This window comes from Triturus cristatus, chromosome 7 (assembly GCF_964204655.1).
Source record: "Triturus cristatus chromosome 7, aTriCri1.1, whole genome shotgun sequence".
Classification (NCBI taxonomy): domain Eukaryota; kingdom Metazoa; phylum Chordata; class Amphibia; order Caudata; family Salamandridae; genus Triturus; species Triturus cristatus.
This window is the reverse complement of record NC_140590.1, coordinates 1,075,578,262-1,075,605,346: the sequence shown is the minus strand read 5'-3', so window position 1 is coordinate 1,075,605,346 and position 27,085 is coordinate 1,075,578,262. Positions and strand designations below refer to the sequence as shown.

At 44.1% G+C, this 27,085-nt stretch overlaps 1 protein-coding gene across 3 annotated transcripts in view; it reads right to left on the bottom strand.

The window, feature by feature from the left end:
* ARHGEF37 (Rho guanine nucleotide exchange factor 37) overlaps positions 1–27,085 on the bottom strand; it is a 246,029-nt gene that overhangs the window by 116,612 nt on the left and 102,332 nt on the right. For all 3 annotated transcript variants that reach the window (XM_085618185.1, XM_085618184.1, XM_085618186.1), the window contains exon 2: positions 3,176–3,894. In XM_085618185.1, coding sequence (XP_085474311.1) covers positions 3,176–3,880 — 705 coding nt within the window. In that variant the 5' untranslated portion in view covers positions 3,881–3,894. The remainder of the gene's footprint in view (positions 1–3,175; positions 3,895–27,085) is intronic.

Here is a 27,085-nt window from a genome sequence, read left to right as displayed (position 1 = left end):
TGACAGATATGCATCTAGTTTTTATCTGTTCAATCGCATCCCTGCCCCCCTACACATGTGAGGTGCCCGCTTCAATTCCTCTACCATCATCCCACTGCTCCAGTAACACTTCATTTTTCTTTTCCTGTGGAGCCCCCCTACTCCAACCAGTTGGTGCTAGGGAAGAGCACTAGTCTTTCTCACCCGGGTGATCCCCCCAGGAAGCCCACTCTACATCTGAATTAAACAAGGAACCTATGTGAGGAAAATAATTTAGATCTATTTTTACTGCAGCTCTGGAGTACTTTATTTTACAAGCAATCCATTACTTAATCCCTATCGAGAGCCCCATGCAGCACCAAAATTAGCAACATTTTCTCAATTTATAGTGGTAACTGGGAAGATGAAAAGAGTCCTTCCAGTTTTCTACATGAGACTGCTGAGGTCTCTCATCACCCTGTGCATCTAAACGCAGTAATTTCAATCCGGATGGCTGGACAGGAGAGCAAGTCCATGCTTTCCTCTGCTTCTCCTCTTCTGATGGCTCTGCCTAATTCATTTTTATGATGCAGCAGGTGATTTGCGATGTTAAGGAATTGTGTGTCAAAGCAGTATTTAAAGGGATCCGTGGCGGAAGTGGATGCAGTGATCTTACTTTATTCTTCCCCAGTTAGGCCCTAAAAATTACCATTTAGTGTTTCCACAAGCTGTTCTGTTATATTATATTATTTTGATTTGTATAGAGCACCAATAACCTGAGAGGGTATCCAGGCCCTTGGGCAGGTGTGAGGTCCCCAAGGTGCATATATGAAGAGCCAGGTCTTCAGCTTTTTGTGGAACTCAAGAAGTGAGGAGGAGGTTCTGATGCGTAGACAGAGGTCGTTTAATGTCTTGGGTGCGATTTACGAAAACGAGAGACCTCCAGTTTTGCTTTTGTGGATGCTGGGAATGTGTGGAAGTGTGAGTGAGGTAGAGCATAGGTGTCTGGTGGGTTAGTTAAAGTGTAAGTACATGTTTTGCTCTTCTGGTCAGGTATTCTGGTCCTGTGTTGTTTGGGTAGTAGGTGGCTGAGTGTCCCAGGGGCCTGGGAGTGCTGCCTCAAATTTAAAGTCAACGAAGTGGGACATTTCTTAAATCTCTCCATTCACCTGAAGTTGAAGAGTTTCTAATAAGATAAATATGCACTTTCTGCAGAAAATCAACTTATTTATAACACACTTGGCAACTCAAGGAATGAACTGTAATATGTGATGCACAAAAACGTAATAGTACGTGGTGGCAAGGAAGTCATCACACTGCCTTATGAAGGAGAGTGGGAACAATTCTTGAAGGATAAGGTCCCTTGAATGAACCATGGAAAAGTACAGAATATCAGATGAGCTTGTGTGACGTAGTTCTGATATTGTATTACCCAATTTTAACTGATCTCCCTCATAGCTTCTTGTGCAAAGGTGGGATCGGTCAGGGACAGTGCCCTCATCACATACTTTGAACCCTTTCCCAGTAGAGTCAGAGACGAGAGGGGACTGTGGTTCTCCTTATTATATTAGAGAGAGGTCATTGACATAAAGTATTGTGTCACTCCAATGTGTCGGACTGGCAATTGGGCAGATTGCAGAGTATATCCCTGCCTGTGTTGAAAATTCAATTGAAAAACTTTTTTCCTTTACTTTATTCTGTCAAAGTTCCCTTTTTAGTTGCATTCTGTGTCTTTTTTTTTTTAATTCTATAAAGAAAGACAATGAGCTAGAAAGAGGGTGAAGACTCCAACATCATCCCAGAAATCTGACTTTACTGCATAGAAACCTAAGATGACTTCAACGTGTTCATGAACAAAAAAATAAATTTCTAAGCTTACAAAAAAGTAAAAAATAAAATGGCGGCTTATAATGTAACAAAACAACAGTAGTGAAGCAAGAAGCAATATGCAAGTAGCCCATTCAAATGAAAAACATCTTAGACATACTAGTTAAACCTTTAATGCAAGAAATTTGCTCTGCCTATCTAATTAATAAAGACGCTGAAAAGTCGTAATACTAGAAGGTCACTCAGGCTAGACCATATAAAGAACACAAGAAAAATAAGCCAACAAATTATGTTGACAATATTTATTTGTGTCTTTATTGATATATACAAAATAATTAAATATCAAAATGTATTAGTATAATGTAAATAATATATACAAAATCAATAATGACCCCATCAGAATGATCATTTAAATGGACAGCCTAACATATCTCATTCGTACAACACACGCATACGATAAATCCATTCACAACCTAATTCTATACAACACATTCATCTCCAAAGCATACAATCTATATAAAAAAAATCGTCCCAAACGTGAGTAGATATACGTTGTTGGGATCGATCTGAAAGACAAAAAAATGAAAGGACATGCCTCTTTAATTTCTAAGCTTACAAAAAAGTAAAAAATAAAATGGTGGCTCAAAATGTAACAAAACAACAGTAGTGAAGCAAGAAGCAATATGCAAGTAGCCCATTCAAATGAAAAACATCTTAGACATATTAGTTAAACCACTCATTAAAACCATTTTCTTCACACTAAGCACATTTTGTGGTTACCAGCTCTATTTTCCAAGCAGGCTATCCAAAAACGTTTCCTTATCGAGACTTTTAGATACATCATTGTACATACGCTAATGTGTGTCATGTGTTGAAACCTCATCGAGGGCGAGATCACATATCACACAGACACGCTCAAGTTAACATTCCACTGTTCAGGTCCCTCAACAAACTTAACCTATGTGCTTAATTCTAGCCCACTTTCCTATTCCGGCCATCTGGTCGTGTTACCTTTCAAAACGCATCCAAACATATCACACAACAACACAAGGCATTTACATCAAAGAAGACGTGCACCTAAAGCAAACCAGCAAACCAGACATACTGGCTTGGTATTGGTCATTTAAACGCAGTACACACATTGTAATAGAAACTGAGGCTTGCTCCTCAACGTTTAGCAATGATAAAGTGATGCCACCTAAAAGAGGGCTGCCATTTTCCCTGGCAAAGAGAAATCTAAATCAACAGGGTCAGTAGACCCATCTGGTAACCTATCAGGTATTGTTATTCTTGCACAGTACACTTTTTTCCTGTTGAGAAGTGAGGCTGCTACATTTTTTATTTCATCAAACAATGAGTTAATGTCTTGTCTGGCAGGTTTTAAGCGTACCTTTTGCAGCTGGGATCGAATATCCGTCGCCAGGAGTTGGATGTCTTGAACGTAGCTAGACTCAGTCATGATCAGTTCACCCACTGCCAGCTGCTGCTGCTGGTCTGTCCTGCTGAGAGTCCCCACGTCTTCATACACATGATCTGTCTCTGGGGATGTCAAGGCTGGAAGCACCTCCAGATATGTGGCAGCTTCTTCATATGCATCATCAGTCACCACCGTGGGAGGTGCCCCATTTGTACTAGGGGTGCGCCTCTGGGTTGGCACATCTGGCAGGGGTCGCATCGATACCCGGGGAGGCGTTTTCTGGTTAACAGTGGTTTTTCCCATGTGCGGATGGGCAGATGTTCCAAAGCATGTATGTCTTTTAGAAATATCATCACACGTGGTCCAATCTTTGTCATTTGTGGGAACATCATCATATATCTCAGAGCTTCCAGTGAATTTAGAAACATCGTCATACGATGTCCTATCTTTGTCATTTGAGGAAACGTCATCATATATCTTGCAGCTTCCTGTGAATTTAAGAAAATCATCATCTTTTACCTCATCACTAGTTCCTTTTGGAGGTTCCTCATATATGGGAAAGGCATCTTCATTGGGAGGGACGTCATATGTTGCATCGGAGGTCCCTTTTGGATGAAGGTCTGGTATAACTGAAATATTTTCTCTGGAAGGAAAATTATGTGCACTGCGTCTCGCCATGTCAACTGGTTGCACTAAGGAATGAAAAAGAGCCAGAAATTACTGCTGTGGAGACATTTTAAATATCTTTCATTGATTTAAAAAAAAGTTTTTAAACATAAAAAAAAAATGTTAATTAAATTTTTAAAATTGACATTTTAAATACAGTGTTAGTCATGCAAACAAACTACTGTCATACATCACAATGCGGTGTGTAATAATTGTTTTTGTTACCAGACAGGCTGGATCTATTTGCTGACTGCATTACTTCACTATGCAAGATACCACAGTATTTTGAGGTCAAGAAGCCATGAAATGTTATCAGCACTCGGGGATGTAAATTGTATTTCCAGCTTTTTAAATAGTTTAACATTTTCAAAGAACTTGAACTATTAGGTGAAGGTTAAGGAATACAATGGACTCATTTGTAAGAACTTTTTTGTCCACCTAAGCTGAACCTCGCAGCGCAAACTTTTCTACCTGAAACCACAAATTACAGACCCTGGTTCATACAATAAGGATCTGCAGATGTTAATCTTTTGAGAAAAAGTCTCAATCTGTGGAGAATTTTACAGGTGGTTAGATTTTTAGCAGTGTAAAGGTCAGGAAATGGTTTGTAAATGTGAGTTGACAGAGGAACGCAAAAGAGTTTATTGACTATGGATAAATTTACAGACCATCAAGAAGCTAGTAAGGTAAGCATCACACCTTTTCATTATATCCATCTGCATTTCGTCTTTGTTCTGCACATTCAATTTTTTATTAGCAATTCATGGGTAGAACAGGAAATTATTTTGGGAAAGTCAATCATGAAGAACCACATCTCTCAACATTATAACAAAATGAGATGAACAAAACATCAAGGATATGGAGAAAGAGCAAAATTAAAATGGTAATAGTACTTAGGAACGATTATAACAACATAACAAAGGCAAAATGGATTTGGACCATAACAATAAATTAAAAACATTTTTTCTCTTTGAATCGTCTTTATCTAACCACAGAGAGAATGTTAACAATCGGGATTAAGCCAGCTGCTACATGCACTCACTGCTCTTAAGAACACTGATGCATTTGAGTTCTAGCTGTTTGCATATTCTCTTGCATCGGGAATAGATCAATAGACTTATTAACTGATAATCAAACCTAAATCCATTATCGTAACTCATCTGTAAGAATTCTAGAGATTAAAGGAGAGCAATCTAATTAAACAATAGATGTCGATTTTAGTGTGATGATCATCACCACCAGGCAAAAAAAAGATGAGACTTTGAAAAACCAATGAATTCTAAACACTCTTAGGTGGCAAGGAAAGTTGAGAAAGACAAGGGAATCTGAAAACACGGTCCCAAATTTCTACATTGATGTAGGCTCCTGGGCCCAACAGAATACTATATGGGAATTTGTCAGTGAAAAAAATAACTGTAAAGGCATTGGAGGGAATATCCGGTAAGACTATAACACAAATATAAGAAGGTGTAAAATTCCAATGAGTGATAAAGTTCCTTGGTTAAGGCATCATGGATTAAACAAGCCTAGATGAAGTCTGCTTCACTCAACACAGAATGAAACACAGGCAATCTGAGGTGGTAGAAAAGGGAATTACAGAAGCGCTGGCCATCAGGAACATGGTAAATGCACTTTATATTAGTTGACTTACAGCTCATTTTTTAGTACAATATATGCATATTAAGGCATTTTAGTACTGCCTGAGCAGTAGCATACATATGTGCAATGTACCTATTTAGGATTAGCAATGTCTTCCACTGCTTGCTGAATTTACTTTTTTTTGTTGACACTATGCGGGAAAAGCTAAAGGGTGTTCCACAGACATGGAGCAAGAACATGAAGTACTCTGACTCAAGCCAAGTTTGGAACTGGGGGCTACACCTCCTGAAATGTCATACCGACTCGTGAAAAATGTTCTTTTTTTTTTTTTTGCATCATTACGCAAATCTAGGTCATCCTAGATATCAATGAAATATGGGAAAACCTCAGATAAGCAGGTTTGCACATTTGCATATGGTAATAGTAAGATCACTTTTTCAATTACATGAACATTATCCGCTCTTCCTAGGTTCCTATTTAATATGCCACTCTTTAATAATAATGTTTTACATGTCAGTGCCTTACGAGCCCTAAATGCTGAAGCTTCGTTTGTCAAGTAGGTCAGCGATTGCTCGAGGAAGTTCTGTGGAATCAGGTTAAGAAGCACAGTTTGGGAGTTCTAACCCTGAGTCCATCAGGATTGGAAGATGGGGGTGTTTTGCACTTCCTGGAGAAGCCACTGCCTTTATCAAATAAGGATGAACACCTTATGAATAAATCAAACATGGAAATGGAGGGATCAGAAAATTAATCACTAGAGAAATAACTGCGAGACATTCCCTTACGGTGGTGCTGGGAGTAGCCCACATCATAGTCTATACTCTAGTAGTTAGATAACTAATAAAAATAAAGAGCAGGGATTAGAAGAATATATTGGGGTTTCTATGCTTACCGTGGAGTATGCGTACATCTTTAAAGCTCAAAATATCAGCTATACATCTTGGTGCTTTCTGATGCATTTTCTAATGCCTCTTGCAATAACGACGGGAACGACATAGTGAAAAGGCAACGGAAACATGTTACACTACATCAATTAAATATTCTGTCATAGCTTTTAAAAGTTGTTTGCTAGAGCAAGTACATTTCCAAAGCTATCTGTCATTTATTCAGTTTACATTAACTACTATCTTTGTTAAAAAAAAACCTGTACAGTGTTAAATTCGATGTCATATTTCCTTTTATCTTCCTACCTACCTCTTCCAACTAGATTTTCAATCATACAATAAGAATGAAAATCTTTTCTAATAAATGAAATTGTGCTCTAAATGGGGACAAAAATGAAAAACTACCCACGTTTTTACACGTTCAGGCAATGTGGAGCTAAACTGTCCTTCAGGTTAGACGGGTATTACAGGCTCAGACAGCAGAGCATCTGGCAAGCTTACAGAAACCAAATGTTAAACCATTATTATACGCTAACACCATACCAATAAGTGCTCACTAGTACCAAGCAAATAAAGTTAGAATTAAGTGTTCCACCACTCAGGCCCTCATTCTGAGTCTGGCCTTTGTTTGGGTCTCAATCGTAATTAGAAAGACTTGTGGACCGAGTAAGTTTCACCAGTGCCTTTATCTGTGTCATAATTCAATATTACTAAATAATGGAGCACGATATTCTCAATTTCAATATAACTTGTCCTTGCCCTTAATATCAGTAACTCCAGAGGTGGAAAAGATAAGATATTTACCAATCCCAGGCGCAAGCCAGGAGGGTGTCAATATCAAAAGGTCAGTTTTACATGTACTTATTACATTACCTTGTTTTGTCATCTTATTAAAATGCATTAATTTTGCCTTAAATTACCATTATTTCCCAATTTGATATATAAACTCCTTTTTCTTCAAACATGGATCACTGTAAATGTGCATGTGTTTCCTGCAAATAACAGCTTTTGCTTTTTGGTCAAACTTTCAAAAACTAAACTAAACTAAAAATGTATGCCTAAATGTAAGTTCTTGTTTAGTATCTGCACTACTGACCTACGTGGACAGGCAAACCCTAAAAGGCCCATGCATCTTCATCATATGTTAGAAAGACACACTATAATTCAGTGATGTCCATATTATGCTATTGACAGCAACTAGATGACAGAGGTATGCACCTGATGCCATGAACACCATTTTTATACCAGAGATGACCAGTTTACGACAGCGATGGTCAAAAATAGCTGGGAAGGGCACCAGGTGCAAGGGAACGCATGTACGTGTAAGTAAAGCCTAGGGACGTGCACCAGATGACATGATTAGTCACAATATACCTGCAGTGTGCAAGTTATGCCAGTTGTGGCCACAGTAGCCCTGATTACAAGTCTCGAGGTTCAAGGGTCACCAGACTCACGTGGGTGAGGCCGTGGTTGTGCAGCCACAGCTGCACTGGTGGTCCAACAACCTCCTTACAAGTAGGGCAGTCAGACAGCCCTGGGACTGCTGTCACCGCCTGGGAACCGCCATTCCCTGGAGAGATCGCGATATGCTTGACGGGAACGCCGCTACGCTACCAAGCATATTTATGAGTTTCCTCTCCACCGGCGGTGACATGGAGGTTTCTACCCCATGCCAACCCTGAAGGAGAGGAAACAAAGGGGCCCTACAGTGCCCCCTTTACCTCCTGCACTTTTGGTTGGACAACATGTGCCTCCCTGTTTGCATGCACAAGAGTTCTTGCACTACAAGTCCATGCAATGCAGGAACTTTGTGAGTCGTTCCCATTTAGGTGCCTTTTTCAAAGACACCACTGCCTTTGAAAGAGGCACAGCCTGGGAACGCCACGCCGCCTGCCAGACTGCGGCAAGTCTTGGTGGTGCGGGAGCGAGGCGGTGGAGTACGCCTGCCCCTACACTGCTGAAACTCGTTATCAAGCCCTATATGTCACGGGTAAGTACAGGATTGCAGAAATACCTACTGTAATCCGGCTGGAGTCAGGAGTGCCAATATTATTTCTGATAATTTCAATAGATGACAGAGGCACCTGTAGGATACCAAACTTAACCATGCTAGGAATTCTCATTTTATGCTAGGGAGCACCAAAATACGCAAAGGGTGACCACCAATGCCAGGTATTGCTGCTTTATGCCAAGGGTGACCACCAATCGACAGGGCTGATCACTTGACATCATGGGTGGACCCAAGATTTCAGGGAGTTCTTCCAACATACACCTGCCAATACATAAATTACACAAATGGAAGCACACACACAAACAGAGCATTATACGCTCCCTCTTACAAACACTTGGTAGGCAGCACTGCACCTCTTCTTACCTGCATTCCCTTTGGTCCCAGCAGAAGGCTTCTAGAGCTAGATGTGCAGGGCTGCAGCATGTAGGCTCAGGGGAGAGGTGGGCAGTGTCCAATGTCCACCAAAACCCTCTTTGTAGCCCATCACTACTGCTGGACAAGTATTGCGCCTTTTTAGGACTCATGGAGTCGCCACGAAATTCACATTCATGGCTCAGGAGGGGGCAGACGGCCTGGGGGCTGCATTCACCAGGGCCTACTAATCCAGTAACACAATCCCAGTCAAGAACCCTGAAGCTTTTCCGACAGAGAATGTTGCTGGGAGTAATTTAGGCGCTTTATGTGTACACATTCTTGATAATCAATATTGAAAGCCTTCTGGTTTAGAATTGACTGGAAAATGTGTTTTTTTAGTCTTTCACTTAGAAAATAGTTTGAATATTTAAAAAGTATGAGCACAAAGGTTAATTCACAGTGAAAATGTAGCTATAAATAACAGCTTTGCACCGAGACGCATGGGCAGATCTTCTGAAAGGGGCGTTGTTTGGAAGTATTTCCGTTTCCTTGTTTGCTTCTCTCATTCCATCTTTTGATTACTTCCAATTGGAAAAGATATTGCATAGACTGCAAATCCTTTTTATTGTTTCAATAAGTCCCTGAGCAGTATTTAAAGATAGGGTGTGGTTGGCACGTATCTATGCAGCTACCTATTTCCATGGTGACTGAGGCTGGATCTAATTCTCTGTGCCTCAGATACAACTGCATACACGTAAACAATGAACGATCAAGTATTGCTATGGCTGTTTCAAAGTTTGTTAACACTGCAGGACTACCTGTCCTAGTGTATCCTGCTTTTCATCTGATTTATGTCTTTCATAAGTTGTAAAGCGATCAAATAAGCAGGGAAAATGGTATATAATAAAACCTACAATAATGTTTTTTTTTACACAACCTCTTATTTGTTGTAGTTAAACCATGCAAAAAGGAAATGATGGAATAACATTTAAATGGTTCATTATAATGAATTGCAAGGTACTGGCGGTGTGCAAAATCAGAAAACGAAATTACCTTAATGTGTGTTAACAGCCTGTCAGCAATGTGGAAATATGAGTTAATCACCCCGGAATGGGGAATAACTGTGCAGACCTGGTTTTGCCATTATAATTCCACATGGTGTCCCCTCCTCTAAGGAGATTAACTCTCATAATTACCACCTGCTGTGAGCTATAAGTAGGGAGTAGTGGGCCCCTTAGAGCCCTGGGTGGTAGTATCACTGCACATGCTGCACTACTGATAGTTACACCTACTCTGGCGAGGAGGGCTAGAATTTGACCTTATGATGCAGCTCATTTCAGGGCTCTTTTGTGTGCAAAGCAGGGTTTAGGTGCTAGAGAAGTTGCATAAAGGCAATCCCACCGTAGGAGGAACCGTCCAGTTAACGGAGATTCCAAATGCATCATTAACTGTGTAAGCCACGAAGACTCCATTAAAGAGGTTTTGGTGCTATTTGTTTTATTTTTTATATGGAATATAGTTTTCTCCATTTTACTGAAGTGACTTTCCTAAAAAATTTAAGAAGTGAGAGCTCTGGAAAGGCATGTGACCTTTGACCCGTGAGACATGTCCAAGAGGGATGTTATATGTAGTACAGGTTTGGCAAAACGTTGTCGAAATGTAACCGGAAATCTCACGTTGCCTCATGACTTGTGAGAAGCTCATCCAGTCCTCCTGTGTGTTTTTTTAATCCCCTTTCTGCCACCTGCAGTACTGCAAAAACAGGACTGCATAAGAAAAAGACAATGTAATGCAGGCTTAATTTGTAAAATATTAAGTGCCAGGGCTCTGACCAGGATGGCCCTGCAGCTTGCACCACCCTTCCCCTTATCACTGCCCAAACAACTACTAACCGTCTCTCTCGCATCTTAAATGCGACAGTTCAGATTATTCCAGGTCCTCAAAGCTAAAGGAATGGCTTGGGAGGCAGGTATTAGCAATTTTAATGTATATTGTATTCCTAAACAACCCTTGTTCTGCTCATCTCTATTAGGTGAGCAGCGCCACCATGTGGTAGACTGTTCCATGTATGGTGTTGACAATTAGGTGTCGGTGCCCAGCACCGGAAACCAATTAAGTGCCGGTGCTGACACCGGAAAGTACCGGCTCAAATTAAGCAATGCAAAAAAAGTAAGGGTCTTACCGACAGTTAGGTGGACAGGGTACTCTGTCCCATCCGCCATATTACCAGTGTATCTGGGACTTGTAAAACGAGTATGTTTTATGCCCCACTTGTTTGAGGGCGCATCCCATCCGCCAAACTCAAAACACAGCCCTAAATGTTCTAATCACAGATTAAATTATTTATAGAGACCGTGTATAAAATGGAAACAGCTGCTCATTAGTTTACCAGCTGTCAGATATGAAATCATAAGAGTTTGCAAGATCAGATTCAGGCAAGTCTAATGAGTTCTCTCTTTACAGGAAACCAGGCAGAAAGCAAACATTATTCTAATGTTCAAATAGGCTACAAAAAATATCAGCGGTTCCCTTCAAAGCAGACGAGATCAATGCTGTGAAACAAGAAAAAAAAAATCACATTTGCGAGGAAATAATACCAAAAAGAGGAAAATAAAAGGAGACTGCCATGGGGCACATCGGAGAGAGCAGGAGACGCCCTGTCATGTGGTAGTAGTTGATAGGTGCAGTGTTTTTTGCTTTCTGCTACTATAATTTCGATGTTCGCATTATATAGACACCAAGACCTAAATTAACTCCAAAAAAATAAAATCCACGACTATACGAAATTCTTGATGATCAAACATCCCTTGAAGGCTTGTGAATGTCTTATGAATGTAGACACAGAGCAGACATACAGATGGCACAGGTATATTCAACTAGGCACGATAGGAGGGCGAGCCCCTCGCGCCGGACTGGGGCCGGTGTCCTCTAGGACTCTTGAGCCAAAAGCGAGCCGGGGAGCCTTACTTCCTCTCTCTCTCCTGCATCCCTCTAGTGCACTATCAGATCATTGACCCAGCCCCTGGTTGGAGCAGAGCTGGGCTGGCCAGAGAGTTTGGCTCTTTGAATTTCCACATGAGGTAAGAGAGTGGAAACAATGAGAGGGCGGAATAGTAAAAGCGATAAAGGGAATAATGGACGAGGGAGTGAAGAAACCAGAGGAGAAAGAGATGGAAGGGAGAGTTACAGACAAAACAAGTATTGGCATAGCCAATAGGTCTCGCCTTTGGGGCGTTATAAGTTTTTGGACAGAGCTATTGGCTTTGTTAGCGTTTATAATATGTGTTGTAGAAGGTAGCACGCACAACAGCTGCACAGAAATGTGAAAGGAAGCATGCACCACGGTGATGAAAAAAACGCGAATGTTAAAAGGTGCGGTCCATTTTGAAGCTGTGTACTGCACAATGGGGGGAAAGGAAGCATGCACCACAGCTGTGCACCTTTGCAGAGATGTCAAAGGTAGCACGCACCACAGCTGCGCAGAGGTGTGAAAGGAAGCGCGCACCACGGTGCTGAAAAAACGTGAATGTTAAAAGGTGCGGTAAATTTTTAAGCTGTGTACTGTGCAATGGGGGAAAGGAAGTACGCACCACAGCTGTGCACTGTAGAGACATGGCAAAGGTAGCATACACCACAGCTGCGCAGAGGTATTATTTAGCAGCCGGTGCCAGCAAGCATGCACAAAAAGCAACTGCTAATAATTAAGTGCCCATTTGCGCACCGGCAGACACTGGCTCAATTTAAGCCCCCAGCAGGGGCCTGCGTTACACCCCTGGATCGAGCGAGCCTCAAGAGCCTGGACTACTACACCCGAAAAAACACACTCACAGGAGCTGTAATACAAGGTAGGGAAGCCTGGTACGCAGCGGATGATCTGTAGGCGTCCTGTAGAGTGAAATGTGCTGGCTTTCTGAACTGTTCCCATGTGCAGGCCTCCCACGGAAAACTATTTAACAATATTCCCAAAAACAAAACATCTTTTAATGCTCAGTGTCCTTTATTTTGTATAGTGGGCACCATGTTGGATGGTTTTGGCATATCAATATAATCAGTGTAGTTGAAAGATAAAATAACGGTGGCAGCGTGGGCCTGTTAAGGGTATTGCCGTTCCTGCAGATTAACAGAGCCTAAACACTTACGTCTGTTGCACCAATCTCGGGGAGTAGACAATGGGGGAGAGAGGGGGAAGTGTGAAGGGGGCGGGTGAGGAGCCAGTGAAGGGAGATAAATTGCAGCGATAAGAAGCAATACACAGACTGTTTACTGTAGAGCTGTCTGTTGGAAGTGTGGGAGGGGTGGTGGGTCTGCCTCCTGTTACAGTGGCGGTGCTGATGTGCTTCCTGTCTGGGCAGCACAGGGGCACAAATGTTGCTGCTGATGATTTAAAAACTAACAAATAGTGTAATAAATGGCAATAATGTCAATGCCAAAGTTGCTAGGAATAATTAAAATTAATAATATTATTATACTATCACAGCAGCTTGTGGCAGAGGAGTTTGTCCCTCGGCAGGGGTGAAGAGGACGTGCCTTGTAAGGAAAGCTGCAAGGTTCAGCACCTTGGTGCTTCTGTCAGGGTGCTTTATAATCCAGTTTATGGCGGTGGGGTCTGTCCCTCGGCCGGGGTGGAGGGGACACGCCTTGTAAGAAAAGCTGCGAGGTCCAGGGAGTTCACAAATGCTAACGTCGGAAACCTGGGCATCTGTGTGGGAAATTTGTTTATTAAACAGAAAACGAGAGAACCAAGTGGGTGTGATGGAAGGGGCACGTGCAGTGGGGTGAAGGAAACACGCACCCCAGCTGTACCCTGTGCAGTGGGGTGAAAGAAAGCATGCACCACAGCTGTGCAATGTGCAAGAAGGTGAAAGGAAGCACGCACCACAGCTGTGCACTGTGGTGAAAGGAGGCACACACCACATATCTGCACTGTGCATTGTTGTGAAAGGAGGCACGCGCCACTACTGTGCAATGGGGTGAAAGGAAGCACGCACCCCAGCTGTGCACTGTGCAGAGATGTCAAAGGCAGCACCCACCACAGCTGCGCAGAGATGTAAAAGGAAGCACGCACCACGGTGATGAAAAAACGCTAATGTTAAAAAGAGCGGTCCATTTTCAAGCTGTGTTTTGTGCAATGGGGAAAGGAAGCACGCACCACAGCTGTGCACTCTGCAGAGATGTGAAAGGTAGCACGCACCACAGCTGCGTAGGTGTGAAAGGAAGCGCGCACCACGGTGCTGAAAAAACGTGAATGTTAAAAGGTGGGGTCAATTTTTAAGCTGTGTACTGTGCAATGGAAGCACGCACCACAGCTGTGCACTGTGCAGAGATCTCAAAGGTAGCAGGCACCACAGCTGCGCAGAGGTGTGAAAGGAAGCGCGCACCATGGTGCTGAAAAAACATTAATGTTAAAAGGTGCTGTCAATTTTTAAGCTGTATACAGTGCAATGGTGGAAAAAGGAAGCACGCACTACAGCTGTACACAGTGCAGAGATGTGAAAGGTAGCACGCACCACAGCTAAGCAAAGGCATTATTTAGCAGCCGGTGCCAGCAAGCACGCACAAAAAGCAAGTGCTAATAATTATGTGCCCATGTGCGCACCAGCAGACACCGGCTCAAATTAAGCCCCCAGCAAGGGCCTGCATTCCGCCCCTGGATCGAGCGAGCACCAAAAGCAGTGTGGGGAAAGGAAACACGCACCACAGCTGTGCACTATGCAGAGATGTCAAAGGTAGCATGCACCACAGCTGCGCAGAGGTGTGAAGGGACGCGAGCACCACAGTGATGAATAAACGCTAATGTTAAAAGGTGCGTTCAATTTTGTAAGATGGTACAGAAAAAGAGGCAACTATAGAGGCCAACTACAGAGTACAGCAAATGTCTTGACAATGACATACTAATACAAAGATAACGGTGCAGGAAGAGAGTGATGACATAGATGAAATGCGAGTGCTGGAAAAGGAAGCGAACACTCTTGTGGCGTGGGGTCTGTCCCTTGGCCGGGGTGGAGGGGACGCGCCTTGTTAGTATCTTATTGTCATGAATGCGAGTGCTGGAAAAGAAGCGGGCACTCTTGTGGCGGTGGGGTCTGTCCCTTGGCCGGGGTGGAGGAGATGAGCCTTGTAAGGAAAGCTGCAAGGTCTTCAAATGAAACATGATCCACAACAGATAGCACGCTGTGCGCCACTGCTCGCTCCCGGCAGCTAAACGCTGTGGGAGTAAACATTTTCAGAAAAGGTGGGACATGCACTCGCCTTTGGCCAATTGCGTGCTTTCATTTTTGAAAGCCACATGCAAAGGCTAATAGCATGTGTGGAAAATCGAACACCACACTCACGAGTTTGCAGAAAGTCTGAAGTGATTCCAAGAGCCCTTGTCCTAGGCAGTGAATGCGTGCTGTGCTAGGCTAGACCTAAAAAGAGGCAGGGGTAAAAATCAGAGAGACGAAAAGGAGAGAGACGGTGTAGCTATTGAGTTCAAAGGAGAATGAGAGGAAAAGACACTGATCTTTTGCCAACTCTGATCGTCTTTTAGCTCTTACTGTTTCTGTTCGGACTTGACCCTTTCCCAGAATTCTCTGTCTTGCCCACATTTACTAGGCAACTCTGACTCTCTGCAAAACCTGTGAAAATGAGGTGATCCGCGCATAATTGGATTACCATAACAAGAAACACACATGTAAAAGAGGTGGCTAAAATATTTAGCTCCTACTACGAAGCAATCATTCAGCACACATTTGTGACTCAATATGTGTACTACCCTAATTATTTTTATGATTTCGATAAACACAAGCCAGGCACTTTCAGGCATCGAAGCACTGTACAAGGTGGTGGAATCTTCACATTTGATGCCCGAAGTCTGCTTACTTCACCTTATGTGAGCAATGGTTATGAGGAGGACGATTAGGACTGGAATCTTGAATGAGGAAACCAAAGTGTAATCAATGTCTAACATAAAGGTAGATTTGAGTTTCACAATTCCATAACATAGAGAGAGCGATAGGGAGACTGTAATTGTACACATTCCTTGTGTGTGTGCATAGATCCAAATAAGATGGAGTAGAAAAGTGTACCTGGTCAGTTTTCTTTTATTTTCAACTATATGTTTTAAAACATCATCCAAACAATCCAGTGAATATCAAAAAGATAATCTGAACAATCTTTTGTCATCCTGCCACATATGAAGTTACAAAAATTGCTAACAAATACATTACGTTTGTTAAATTATACAAAGATTCAATATTATATCTGCAATTTTTGAGGGATATCAAATTTATTACATTTCTATTTAAATCCCAATCATTCAAACATCAATGGTTATATAGTTTTTTTCCCAATAGTCCATGTGAGGGCTTTCAGTTAGAGCATGACTTATGGATTCAATGTCACCTCTACATCAACAGCAAAACTCATAAGCGTGATTCTGTGTTAAAATGTATGACATTTTTTATCATTTTCTTGAAGATGGGATTCAGCTTATGAAAATGTAATATGAGGTACATGTCTGCAGTGGGTCCTAGAAACATTGTGTGCTTTAGACAAACTAAGGAAATCAGATGATCTAATATCCACCAAATTCTAAGAAAATATATCAATTTCTTAGCTGTACATGTACATTGAGAGATATATTGGCCAATATTTTGCACTGTGTCTTAAGGCCTCATTACGATGTCCAGTAGTTGGAGGATTTCCTCCAGACTTGGTAAGTTTACAGTCTGACCGCCGTATTAGAATGATGGCGGTCAGAGGTAAACCTGTGAGAGAATACCAACGTGGTTCAAGAAGCCTCCGAAAGAGAGCATAATTCTTAATGACAGTGGTTCCGCGGTGGGGAATATGTCCGTTTCCGAAAGCCATTCCATGACGGCCTTCCCAACATGGAAAGGCTGTTGGGAAGCGACATTGGGGGCCCCTAGCAGGGCCCCCTCCCCTCTGGCCTCCCGCAATGGTGCCCCTCTAAACATTCCTGCACCACAGGGTGCAGGGATGTTCACAAACATACATTTTTCACAAACATACATTTTTCAATGGAAGCTTGTGCTGAGGGCCTTTTATGCCCGCCGCACAAGCTTCCATTGGAAAATGAATGTTTTGCGACCGCCCATCGTAATCATGTGGTCTGAATTGCTGACCTAGGGTCGGGCAGTTCCAAACCGCAACGGTGTCTGGGGGACGAAAGTCCACCCGACATCATAATCAGACCCTTAGTGTGTCAATCTAATTCAAGTATCTTGTGAATTTAGAGGACATGTTTAAACCTCTTGCATAATTTCCCATTTCATCACAAAAATAAAGATTTACAATCTGTGCCTAAATACTTTGAAAATGGAAAGCTTAACCAACTGTCAGGCATGTTTCAAGTGCTGACATGGTTGTATTGCCTATATTTATGTCACACAAAAAAGGTATGTTTTCATATAGGGCATGTCAAAATGATGTGCCAATTTGGGCACTCCATTTACGTTATTAGGTTTTTTAATCCTGATTAATTTTGTGAAATTCCACCAACCACACCTTTGGCATCAGAATCAAACTTTGCACAGCCAAAAGAAACAATTCAGCCATAAAACGAGGGTATCATAAGAACACTAGATTCTGATTAAACAATAGTACCATTTTCTATGAGTATCTTACATAGGAATTGAATGGGTTTAAATTGCACCTTTTAAAATGTTAGAAAATGGTTCAGCATTTGTGAATGGTAAAGAATGCCATTTTTTCAATTTAGGAATTATGTCCTTCTCATCTTTTGCCTGTTTTTCCATCTCTCGAGACGGGATGTATTCATTTAAAGAATGCTGAATCAGAAAGGTATTCATCATCATCATTCTGCAAGTTGGACTTTTCTAAAAGAGGAGGACTTTCAGATGTGAGTCTACCCACATCTGCCACTCAAATAAGAGCCAGGATGCTTTAGGGCAAACCAGAACATCACTTTCAGAATCTGGGGCAGCTCCTCTGCTATGGAGGAGGAGCGTCACCCCACTTGCTTTCAAGCAGTGTGAGGAAGAGAAACATAAAATGATAATAATTTTGTTATTATGATTTTTGCTTCGTGACATGTCCTGCTGCTTTGCGGGCGGGGCTACTCTGCTTTCGGAGCAGGGAGGTGGAGGAGTGGTTTTTCCACCCCTAAGTGCGTACTGACTGTTTGGTCAGCCCTCTCGGGCCGCCCAAATCAGTTCTGCGCACTTCCCTGTTCTCCAAGCAGGCTGCATTACAGCCTGCATGGAGAACATGCCTACTCCTCCAGCCCCTGGCCGAGCGCTGTTTCACGGCACTCAGACCAATCATAACGCTGCATTGCAGCGTTGTGATTGGCTTGGGGGAGGGAGCCTGGCTGCTTGCTTCCTGTTCCTGTAGTCGGAGACAGGAGAGCAGCAGCAGCGACGAGGGACCGGCCTCAAGGTAAGTTATGTTTTTTTATTTTCTTTTATTTCGCCCCCGCCAGTGACACCACCTTCGACATCCTCCTGTGACTCCCATGCCTGCCCCCAACCCGTGAGCCATGCCGGCCGCCACTGTTCAGAATCAGCTGGCCATCCTAGTTCATTTCATATCTGCCTGCAAAGATATGGCTGCCAATAACTCATTGATGACATTTTTTTTAAGTCTACAGCACATTATGACATTCAAATGATTTTGTGATTTTCTCTTGTGTAATCCTCAGTTTTTTTTTTGCTGTAACCACTATCGGTAGAACACTAACCGTATCTTAGTGCCCGGACAGAGGCAGGATATGTCTGTTGCGGACAGGTGGTCCTACTACTAAAGGGTTTGATCTTTCAGTGGTCACCATTACAAATAATAACACTGACCGTTTAACCTTCATGCCCAATACCTTCAAATATACTCTACAAGGCAGCTGGCTCATGATGTTTGGGTTTCACAACGTACTGCATGCTTTCTGATATTTTGCTAAAGTGCCAACAACTCACTTTGGATTTTAGTAATTTAATTACAGCCCTCTGACAAAGCCTCTTGACTACAATCTGACACCCTACATCTTTGACCAAATACTCACTGTGTGCGAGAAAACCAACTGCCCGCCAGTACCACCCAGTCATTTTCCAATTTCAGTTCTGTATTTTTGCCTTTTGTAAGTGGACTCTGCTCCTTCCAGTAGGAGATACTCTTATGTCGGCCGCGTTTGGCCAGAGAGAAGAATAATCCAGCCTATAGCATTGGTTTTGTAGCAGTCATGTTTAGCTTTTATTAATGAGCAAAGTACACATCCATGTGTTCACGCATTGTCTGTTTTGCCCACTTGACCAGATCTATTGGTGCCACTGGCCTTTGTGCCCACTAGTACTGTCCGTCAACTTGCCTCTGTAAATAGCACTATATGTGAGGATGAGACTAAGGGCCAGATTACGAGCCTGGCGGTCCTCGAACCCCCAGCCTCATGGCAGTGAGGCGGTTGCGGTCTTGCGACTGCCACATTACGGCCCTAGTGGTTGTGCTGCGTTGAGACCGCAGGCCCAGGAGGTATCTATATGCTTGGCGGGACTGCCGCGGTACCGCCAAGCAAAAACAACTTTCTTCGTCGCCACTGATTTCATGGAGGTCTTTCCTACATGAAAAAAGTGTGTTGCGGAATGAAAGGGTTCCCTGCAGGGCCCCCTTGTGCTTCACGCCTTGTGGATGCACACAGGGGGAGCACAGCATGTGCCCACCTGTGTGCATGAACAGAAGTCCCAGCATGACATGGACTTTTCAGTCCATACAGTGCTGGAACTTCCTTTGACGTTCCTATTGTGGTATTTTTTATATTGCTCACAATAAAGAAAAAGGGGGAGAAGGTACAAACCCTACCTCACCCTCCTCATAGATTAAGTCAAACACACAAAACAGAAGGTAGGGTGAGAGAACGGCCTTAATCAAATGGCAATTGCTGTTAGCTTCAAGAAAGCACACATGTTTTGTGAAAACTGCCCTCACCCACAACAAGTTGTGGCATGCTTCATCATCGGGCTGCTACTAACGCCTCTGCGCCAACCAACGCTGGAGGCGGAGCAATAGGGAGGGGTAGACAGTACAACAATGATACAAACAAACAAAAAAAGGCAGGATCCTTTAGTGCAGAAAAGGTAAATTTAAAACTAACCCAGGGATATCTCTATAATAATTTTATTCCTGGATTCCCCAGTCAGATTAAAAAGGTATATATGTAAAGAGACTATATACCAAATGGATGGTGGTAGAGTGAGTTAATTAAGAGCTCACCACCCCTCCATGCTGCATAACAGTCGACATGTTTCTGCCGATTCACAAATAAATCTTCGGCATTCCTCAGGACAAATTGGATCCCTATGCCCTTTTACCAGACCCCTGTTTCTTCCCACTTTCGTGGGTTATACTCCACCTGTCAGTCTGGAGTTCCTCTTGTAACTTACTGAAAAATAAAAAATGTGAAAATTGAATTCCACATATAAAACAACAAAAATCTTTAACACATGTGCTTCTCGGACAAACAACATCAATTGCCAACCACCTAATCGGTGTAGCCGGAAATATGGTCTATGTGGTGCTCAATTCACCATCATAATTTAACAGGCCGACAGTGGCCATCCCAGTGGTGTATTCAAAACACACTATTTTGCGCTTGGTACCCACACTCAATTCTAAATATATTTTGTTCATCACTAACAAGAAGTCACGCGCCGCAACACGTGCGAGAAACATACTCCAACATCCCCACATGTATTCACGAGATGTACAGGTGTTACTACCCCCCTCATCATAGTCGGAGGTTCTTCAACATATTAGTGTAAGCTCATGCGATGTCCAGCCTATACTTTTGCTTACCAGAGTTTATTAAGCACGTTGCTAGACAAGGCACTGGAGTAGAGAGCAACCCTCTGTAGTCACACACTGCAGGAGGGAAAACCACAGAGTGTATTCAATGTTAAGGTTCGTAAATTATAGCGACTGAGACACCTCCACACAGTCTCTCCTATACACCCGTCTGTATCATATAGTTACCACCAACCTCTTGTATTGTTCGTTATGACAAGTATATAGCCTTACCCTCATTCACATCCCCTTTAAGAACCCTAAGGACTCGTGTGTTCGACTGGATGTATATGTGCCCCCACACGTAATAAAAAAGGAGCAGGAATTCCCTTTCTACAATGAGGCTTCTCTGTACATGCTGCATAATAACGTACACTAGTCGTTTCCCTTAGATAACTATGGAATGGGTAAGGCTCGCTTCCCTAAGTCTCTTGGCAAGTCCCCCTTACTTCGTCAAGAGTGGTGCGCCGCCTACGGACTCCGTCTCTCCTGGTGCCGCGAAGGTGCTCTCTCCAGTGGCGGTCCGTCCATTGGGGGCGTTGGGGCGTTGCCCCACTAAGCACAAGTCACATTCATCATGCATATTTGGAATTTCGATCGCGAGCCTGCAACGACTCGCGCACGGCGCCGCACGCACTCGGAATCGGGATATTCCCGACTCAATGTGGACGGCACTGGGGGCGGGGCTGTCAGCGCGAATAGTGCAGCAGGCAGCAGCAGCAGTGTGCGCATGTCAATTTTTGGGCTAGTCATGACTGGCCCGAACATGCGCACACGCACACAATACCTTGACCTTCCCTCCTCCCCCCTCCTCCCCTAGCGACTCATTCTGAGGCAGTGTGGGTGTGGCGAGGCGAGGGACCGCAGCCCCCGGGTCTCATTATGGGCAGGGAGTAACCCTGCTCTTTGCCCAATCCTGTTGAAGTGCGCTGCTGATGCAGCGCCATGATTGGCTAAGACACCGCGCACGGCGCGCAGCCTGCAGGGTGCCGCGCGTGGGTGGTGGCCGCACTTGTATGATTGGCCTGATTTCCCGAGGCGTACGCTGATACGCTCGCTGACTCCTCAGCAGTTGGCACGTGTCGCTCGTCCCCGCCTCGTGCCAGTGCTGCCACATGACTGGAGTCACTCACGGACACGGAGTCGAGGAGTCAGTCACGAGTCGCACTCGTCGACGTTACGTTCGTTATAATATTCACCATCTGGCGGTGGCGGGCCTGGCAGAAAGGTAAGATGAAATAGTGATTACTGATTAGTGAACCTGTATGTTTACTTTTACCACACTTTTGTCCGAAGACTAGTAGTAACGAAGAGAGGGCTGTCCTTTCCGAGTTTCCGTAGCGTAGGAAGACAGGAAGGAAAGAAACTGCCCCCACCCCCGGCTTGGTACAGAAAGCGTCAGAATTCGGCTGTTCCGACTGGGAACCACAAAGTATGCTGCACCAATAAATAGATACGCCTGAGGGCAACTACACCGGACGGCCCCCTCTCAGGTGAGGCCTATGCCTCCTAACCTGAACAGCAGCCTCCTATTCCCGGCTTTGCCCTGTTTTCCTCGACAGTCGCCCTGTGAATCTTGGTCTCCCATTCTGCAGGCCTGTGTTTGAGTCCAGGCAGTGAGTGTGGCGCTCGGTGTGACCTTGGTAGACGCATCACTTCCCCCTCCACCACCCCCCCACCCCACCTTCCCCACCAGTTGTAACTGCCATAATTTAGGCCCCCAATCCCACCTATATACGTGAGGGAACTATGCTCCGGCATTGGAAGTGCCTCGTAGAGTCGTAGAATCATTAGGAGCTAGGTGAATGGGGAGGGGTGAGGTCGTATTAACCCGATTCAGTGTGTGTGGGGGAGGAGAGGAGTGGGGAGGGGGCCTGCCCTGTTGTAGATTGGATGTAGTGACCCGGGACACCCTGGTGGCCGGTGCTTGTTACAGGGGATGCCGCTGTGACGCCATGGGTGGGGCCTAGCGGGTGGGAGCAGGGGGCTCCGCGTATTCCCAGGCCCCGAGGAGGAACGCGGCGTGTATACACGAGTACAAACACCTGTTCACACTAAGTGACCCGTGGGGAGTGTGTGAAGAGGAAATCCAGTCAACCTGGCCCCGTGAATGGCCAACGGGTTTCAGACTGAGCTCCCTAGCGGCTTGCAGAGATTTTCCAGCACACTCCTACTTTGAAGACATTTGAGGCCCAGCCTCTGGTGTTAGTGGGACTAAAATTTAAACTCTGTCTTGGCTCCAGGGCAGGCATCTTAACCAGCACAGACGGTGCACATGAGAGAAACTGCGCGTGTGCACGTTCATAATTGTGCAAGTCCGTTTTGTTGTAGTTTGCTATTTGTTAAACTCAAGATGTAGGATTTCCACACTACAGACATTTTTGCACTTAGCAAAAAGGAGCTGCAAATCGTTAACAAGACGTTTTCCTTATAACGTTTTCCTTATAAATCCTTTCTTATGTGCAACAGATTTGATAAAGAAGTCCTTCTACATGTATATTGAAGTTGGTAGATCTTACTTATTTAGCACTATTTTCACAACTCCTAAGAAATGTGACACGTTTTACTTCAAGCGTAGTCACTACTTTACATTTGCAAGGCATAATATTTTTTTCTCTATTTTTCGCTATATAAAGTAGTAAATAGTTTGAAATGTGCTTGGCCCGTGTGTTACAGTGGTGTAAAGATCACGTGGCCAGGAGCAGCAATGATGGTGAAACCGAATTTAGTTTTCTCTGCACCAGCGTAAAGTTTCTGCAGCCCAACCCCACTGCTGTGGTGGTACATCTGGGATGGCCAGAGTGCACGGAGTGTGGGGAGACTTAAGGAAGGACACACATGGGTGACAGAAAGCCTACAGAGCATGGAAGGCCTTGGTATAGGTGTTGTCCGTACACGGTGGCAATGTACAAGTTCGGATCAGAGAAGGGTTCGAACAGTACCCAAGGACGGTTGTGAAGCACCAATACGCAAACACATCCAGGCTTGTATCTCATTCTCCTCGTTGACCCTTCAGCACGGTTGGAGAATCTGCACCTGTTGTGTGTGATTAGCTTCGACATGCACACAACAACACACCAGACACCCACAGAGGTGCTGTGTGGTGCATAGGGCCAGAGAGCCAACCTGCTGTGTCCGCACACCCAAGGTGCCCTTTAGCAAGGACACCTCCATTGGCCATTGCCTGCTGGCTCCGCGTCTATTGTAGGCCAGTCACTTCCGAACGCCACAAGCCCGAAGGCTTAGCACCCCTGCAGCACCGTTCCTGACATGCAGCTGCTCGTCCGGTTGGCACGGCAGGGACCCGAGGCATGCTTTGAAGTGCCGGAGCAGCAAGGGCATCTATGGTCTCCTTTCAAGAAGAGCCGCCAGCTGACGTGGGCCACCGCGGAGATGTCTTCAGATTGGCCTCATGCCATTGCTACTTCACTGCAAGTCGATGTACGTGTGAACCAGGCCCAGGATGCCTTGTGGTGGTTGGCCCCAGCAGTGGGATGGTCCACTCTCCTCAAGAGTTGGACACTTCTCTCTTCAATGGTGATATGTTGTGGCGCACGTTTGCGGACTGTGCACGATGGATCTGAAATGCCAGCCCGGAGCTATCCAATGCAGACCGTGCCAGCAGAGTTTTTAAGAATAGGATACAATGGACACATTACACCGAGGGTAAGACATCCAATGTGTGCGTGTATCAAGAGGATGATTTAAGAGCCAGTTATCTGGGATGTGGTGCCGCATGGTAGGAACAGGTTTGGGCTGCAACTAGCTGGTGCAATTTTGTTTGGTAAAGGTGGATATGCACTTGGATCAGGATTTGCATATGTTGGTGTGTACATTTAGAAAGGGAAGTCCGTATGTGTGCTATTCACTGGAACACCCCAAAAATTAACGGAACGCTGAGGTGAGCGGTGTCTCAAGAAATCACTAGGATCGCTGATGAAGCACCAGGTCCCACTTTGGGCGACTTTAATAGAAGGTAAAATCCCTACTTCTCTGAGAGTCTGCAGGCACGATGCACCATGGTGTTGGTTAAGAATAAACACCTGCTAGTTTCCTACCACCTGTTTAGTTGTTTGTTAAATAAAAAACACCTGTGAGGTACTCAGAAATGCATTATATCTCAAAGTCTGTTATGAAGCTCTGTGGTTATACTGAATAAGCAGCTACCTATGTTATATGACATGATCTCTTTATTACTGTAATAACTGCACTTTCTTCATTGCTTTTATAACCTTTCTGCTTTCTCAAATTTGCTTGCAAATGCACCATTTTTCCACTCTTTTTTTCAAAATTTTCTCGGGGGGAGAACCCCCCCGAACCCCCCTTAGGTTGTTCGGGCTCGCTCGCTACGCTCGATCGCTATGCTAAAGTATGCCAAACATTTTACGCCTCACCACTTTCAAATGTCACCGACCGCCACTGGCTCTCTCTCCCAACTCCTCCGATATTTCACTTCCGCTCCCATATCACGTGATGCATGCTAGTGACGGTGCGCGTAACACGTGATCGAGCGTCAGGGCTCGTAACCACCTTATGTCTAGACCGCTACCTTCCAGGTAAAATCCAATGTAATAAGCAAATGCCATTATATACATAGACCTGTTGCCACGGAGTCTTGGCATAAGATTAGATTCACCTTACGGTGTGAGCTCATAAATTATCATGTTACTTAAATGTGAACACTAGTTGTTAGACAATGCCTTAGTGTATATCGGCCTATGCTCACGGGATATTAACACAGAAAGAGGTCATTTCGCCTCCGTGAGTGGGCTGATTAATCCTCTTATTTATTCCTGAGATATTATAACAAAAAACCCCTCCGCACACAATATTTAATACAATATTTTTTAGGAAAAATATATATATATATTTTATATTGGTGCTTTTATTCGAACAGGGACCCATCATCTGCCATTCCTGATCGTTATTGCCGGCATTACTTATCCTCAATCATCCCCCACAGATGAGAATATTACCCACAGTCCTGGGTCATTTTCTTCCTAGGGCAGACCACGGTGTATCGTCATTAAGTCCAGTTTCATGACTTTTAGTGCGATATACCCACTTCTGCTCCCGTAGGAAGAGGAATTTTGAAGGGTCCCTAACTGAAGATGTAATAATGGGTTTATCCAATACAGTCCACAATATGTCCTGTGTTGTATGCCCTTTCTCTGCATAGTGTAAAGTGAGGCGTGTGTTGGTCCTGGAGCACCTGATGTTACTCCTGTGCTCCATAATTCTCACTTTAACCTTTCTGCAGGTCATCCCGATGTAGATGAGATTACACGGGCATCTGATCATGTAAATAACGTTGGATGAGTTACAGTTCGTATGTACTCGCTGTTGCCAAGGGTATTTCAAGCCCACATCCACCTCTTTGGTATTTCTGGTCAAGGGGCAGACATCACATGACCCACATTGTGTGTGCCCCATAACTGGTGTCAAAAATCCTCCTCCCCGGGGAGCCCCCCGGATACTGTTTTGTGGGCGAGAGTGTACTAATTGATCCCTGAGATTTTGACCCCTCCTAAAAGCAAAGAGGGGTTTCTCTAGTTTGAGGCCACTGGAGTTCAATATCCGCCAGTGTTTCAGGATGATACGCTTGATAGCCGTGGAAGAGGTATTAAAAGTCGTCACACACACTATCTTATTGCTCGTTGATCTTTCTATTTTCGTTAGCAGTGCCTCTCTAGGGCAATTCCATGCTCGTTTACGAGCTCGCCTGACAATTTGTTTAGGATATCCTCTCTCATCCAATTTGCCTGCTAAGCGTACTGCCTCAGTCTTAAATTCACTTGGTTCAGAGCAGTTCCTGCGAAGTCGCAGGAACTGATCTACCGGAAGATTTTCCCGTAGGGCTCTGGGATGAAAACTCCCAAAATGCAACAGTCCATTCTGATCCGTAATCTTATGATGGACTTTTGTAGACAGTTTGCCCTCCAAAGGGGAGATGACCAGATCCAAAAAAGGCAGACTCTCCTTGGTGCTCATCTTGGTGAAATGTAAAAACTGGTTCTGTACATTTAACCATTGTATGAACTCCTCTATAGATGTCTCGTCACCCCTCCAAATGAGGAGGACGTCATCTATAAACCGTTTCCAGACCCGTATGTTATTAGCCCATGGATTTTCTGCGTTAAAGATGTATTTCTGTTCAAAAGTAGCCACATAGAGACCCGCTAAACTAGGTGCAAAGGCACTCCCCATTGAAGTACCATGGGTTTGCAGATACAGTACTCCATTGAACTAAAAAAAAATGTTTCCTATTGTGGTGCCTATTTTATAGGCACCGCCATGGGAATGGCAAAGGATATGCTCGTCAACAACTGAAAACGTAATTATAGGGCGGGCAGTCCTTATGCAGCTTTGGTGCTGCCAGCGGAGAGCTGACGCAAAGGCGCCAAAGTCGTAATCGGGCCCTTAGTGATTTGTGGCTGACCTGAAAAGTGTGGATGATTCAGGGCCACCTCTGCCTACTTTGGGACCTCTCTGGTATGAATGCCCACTGAAACCTCTGGTTTTCGTTTTATCTCACCTCATACTTAGAAACTACTCAGAAAGAACAGACGCTAACAGCAG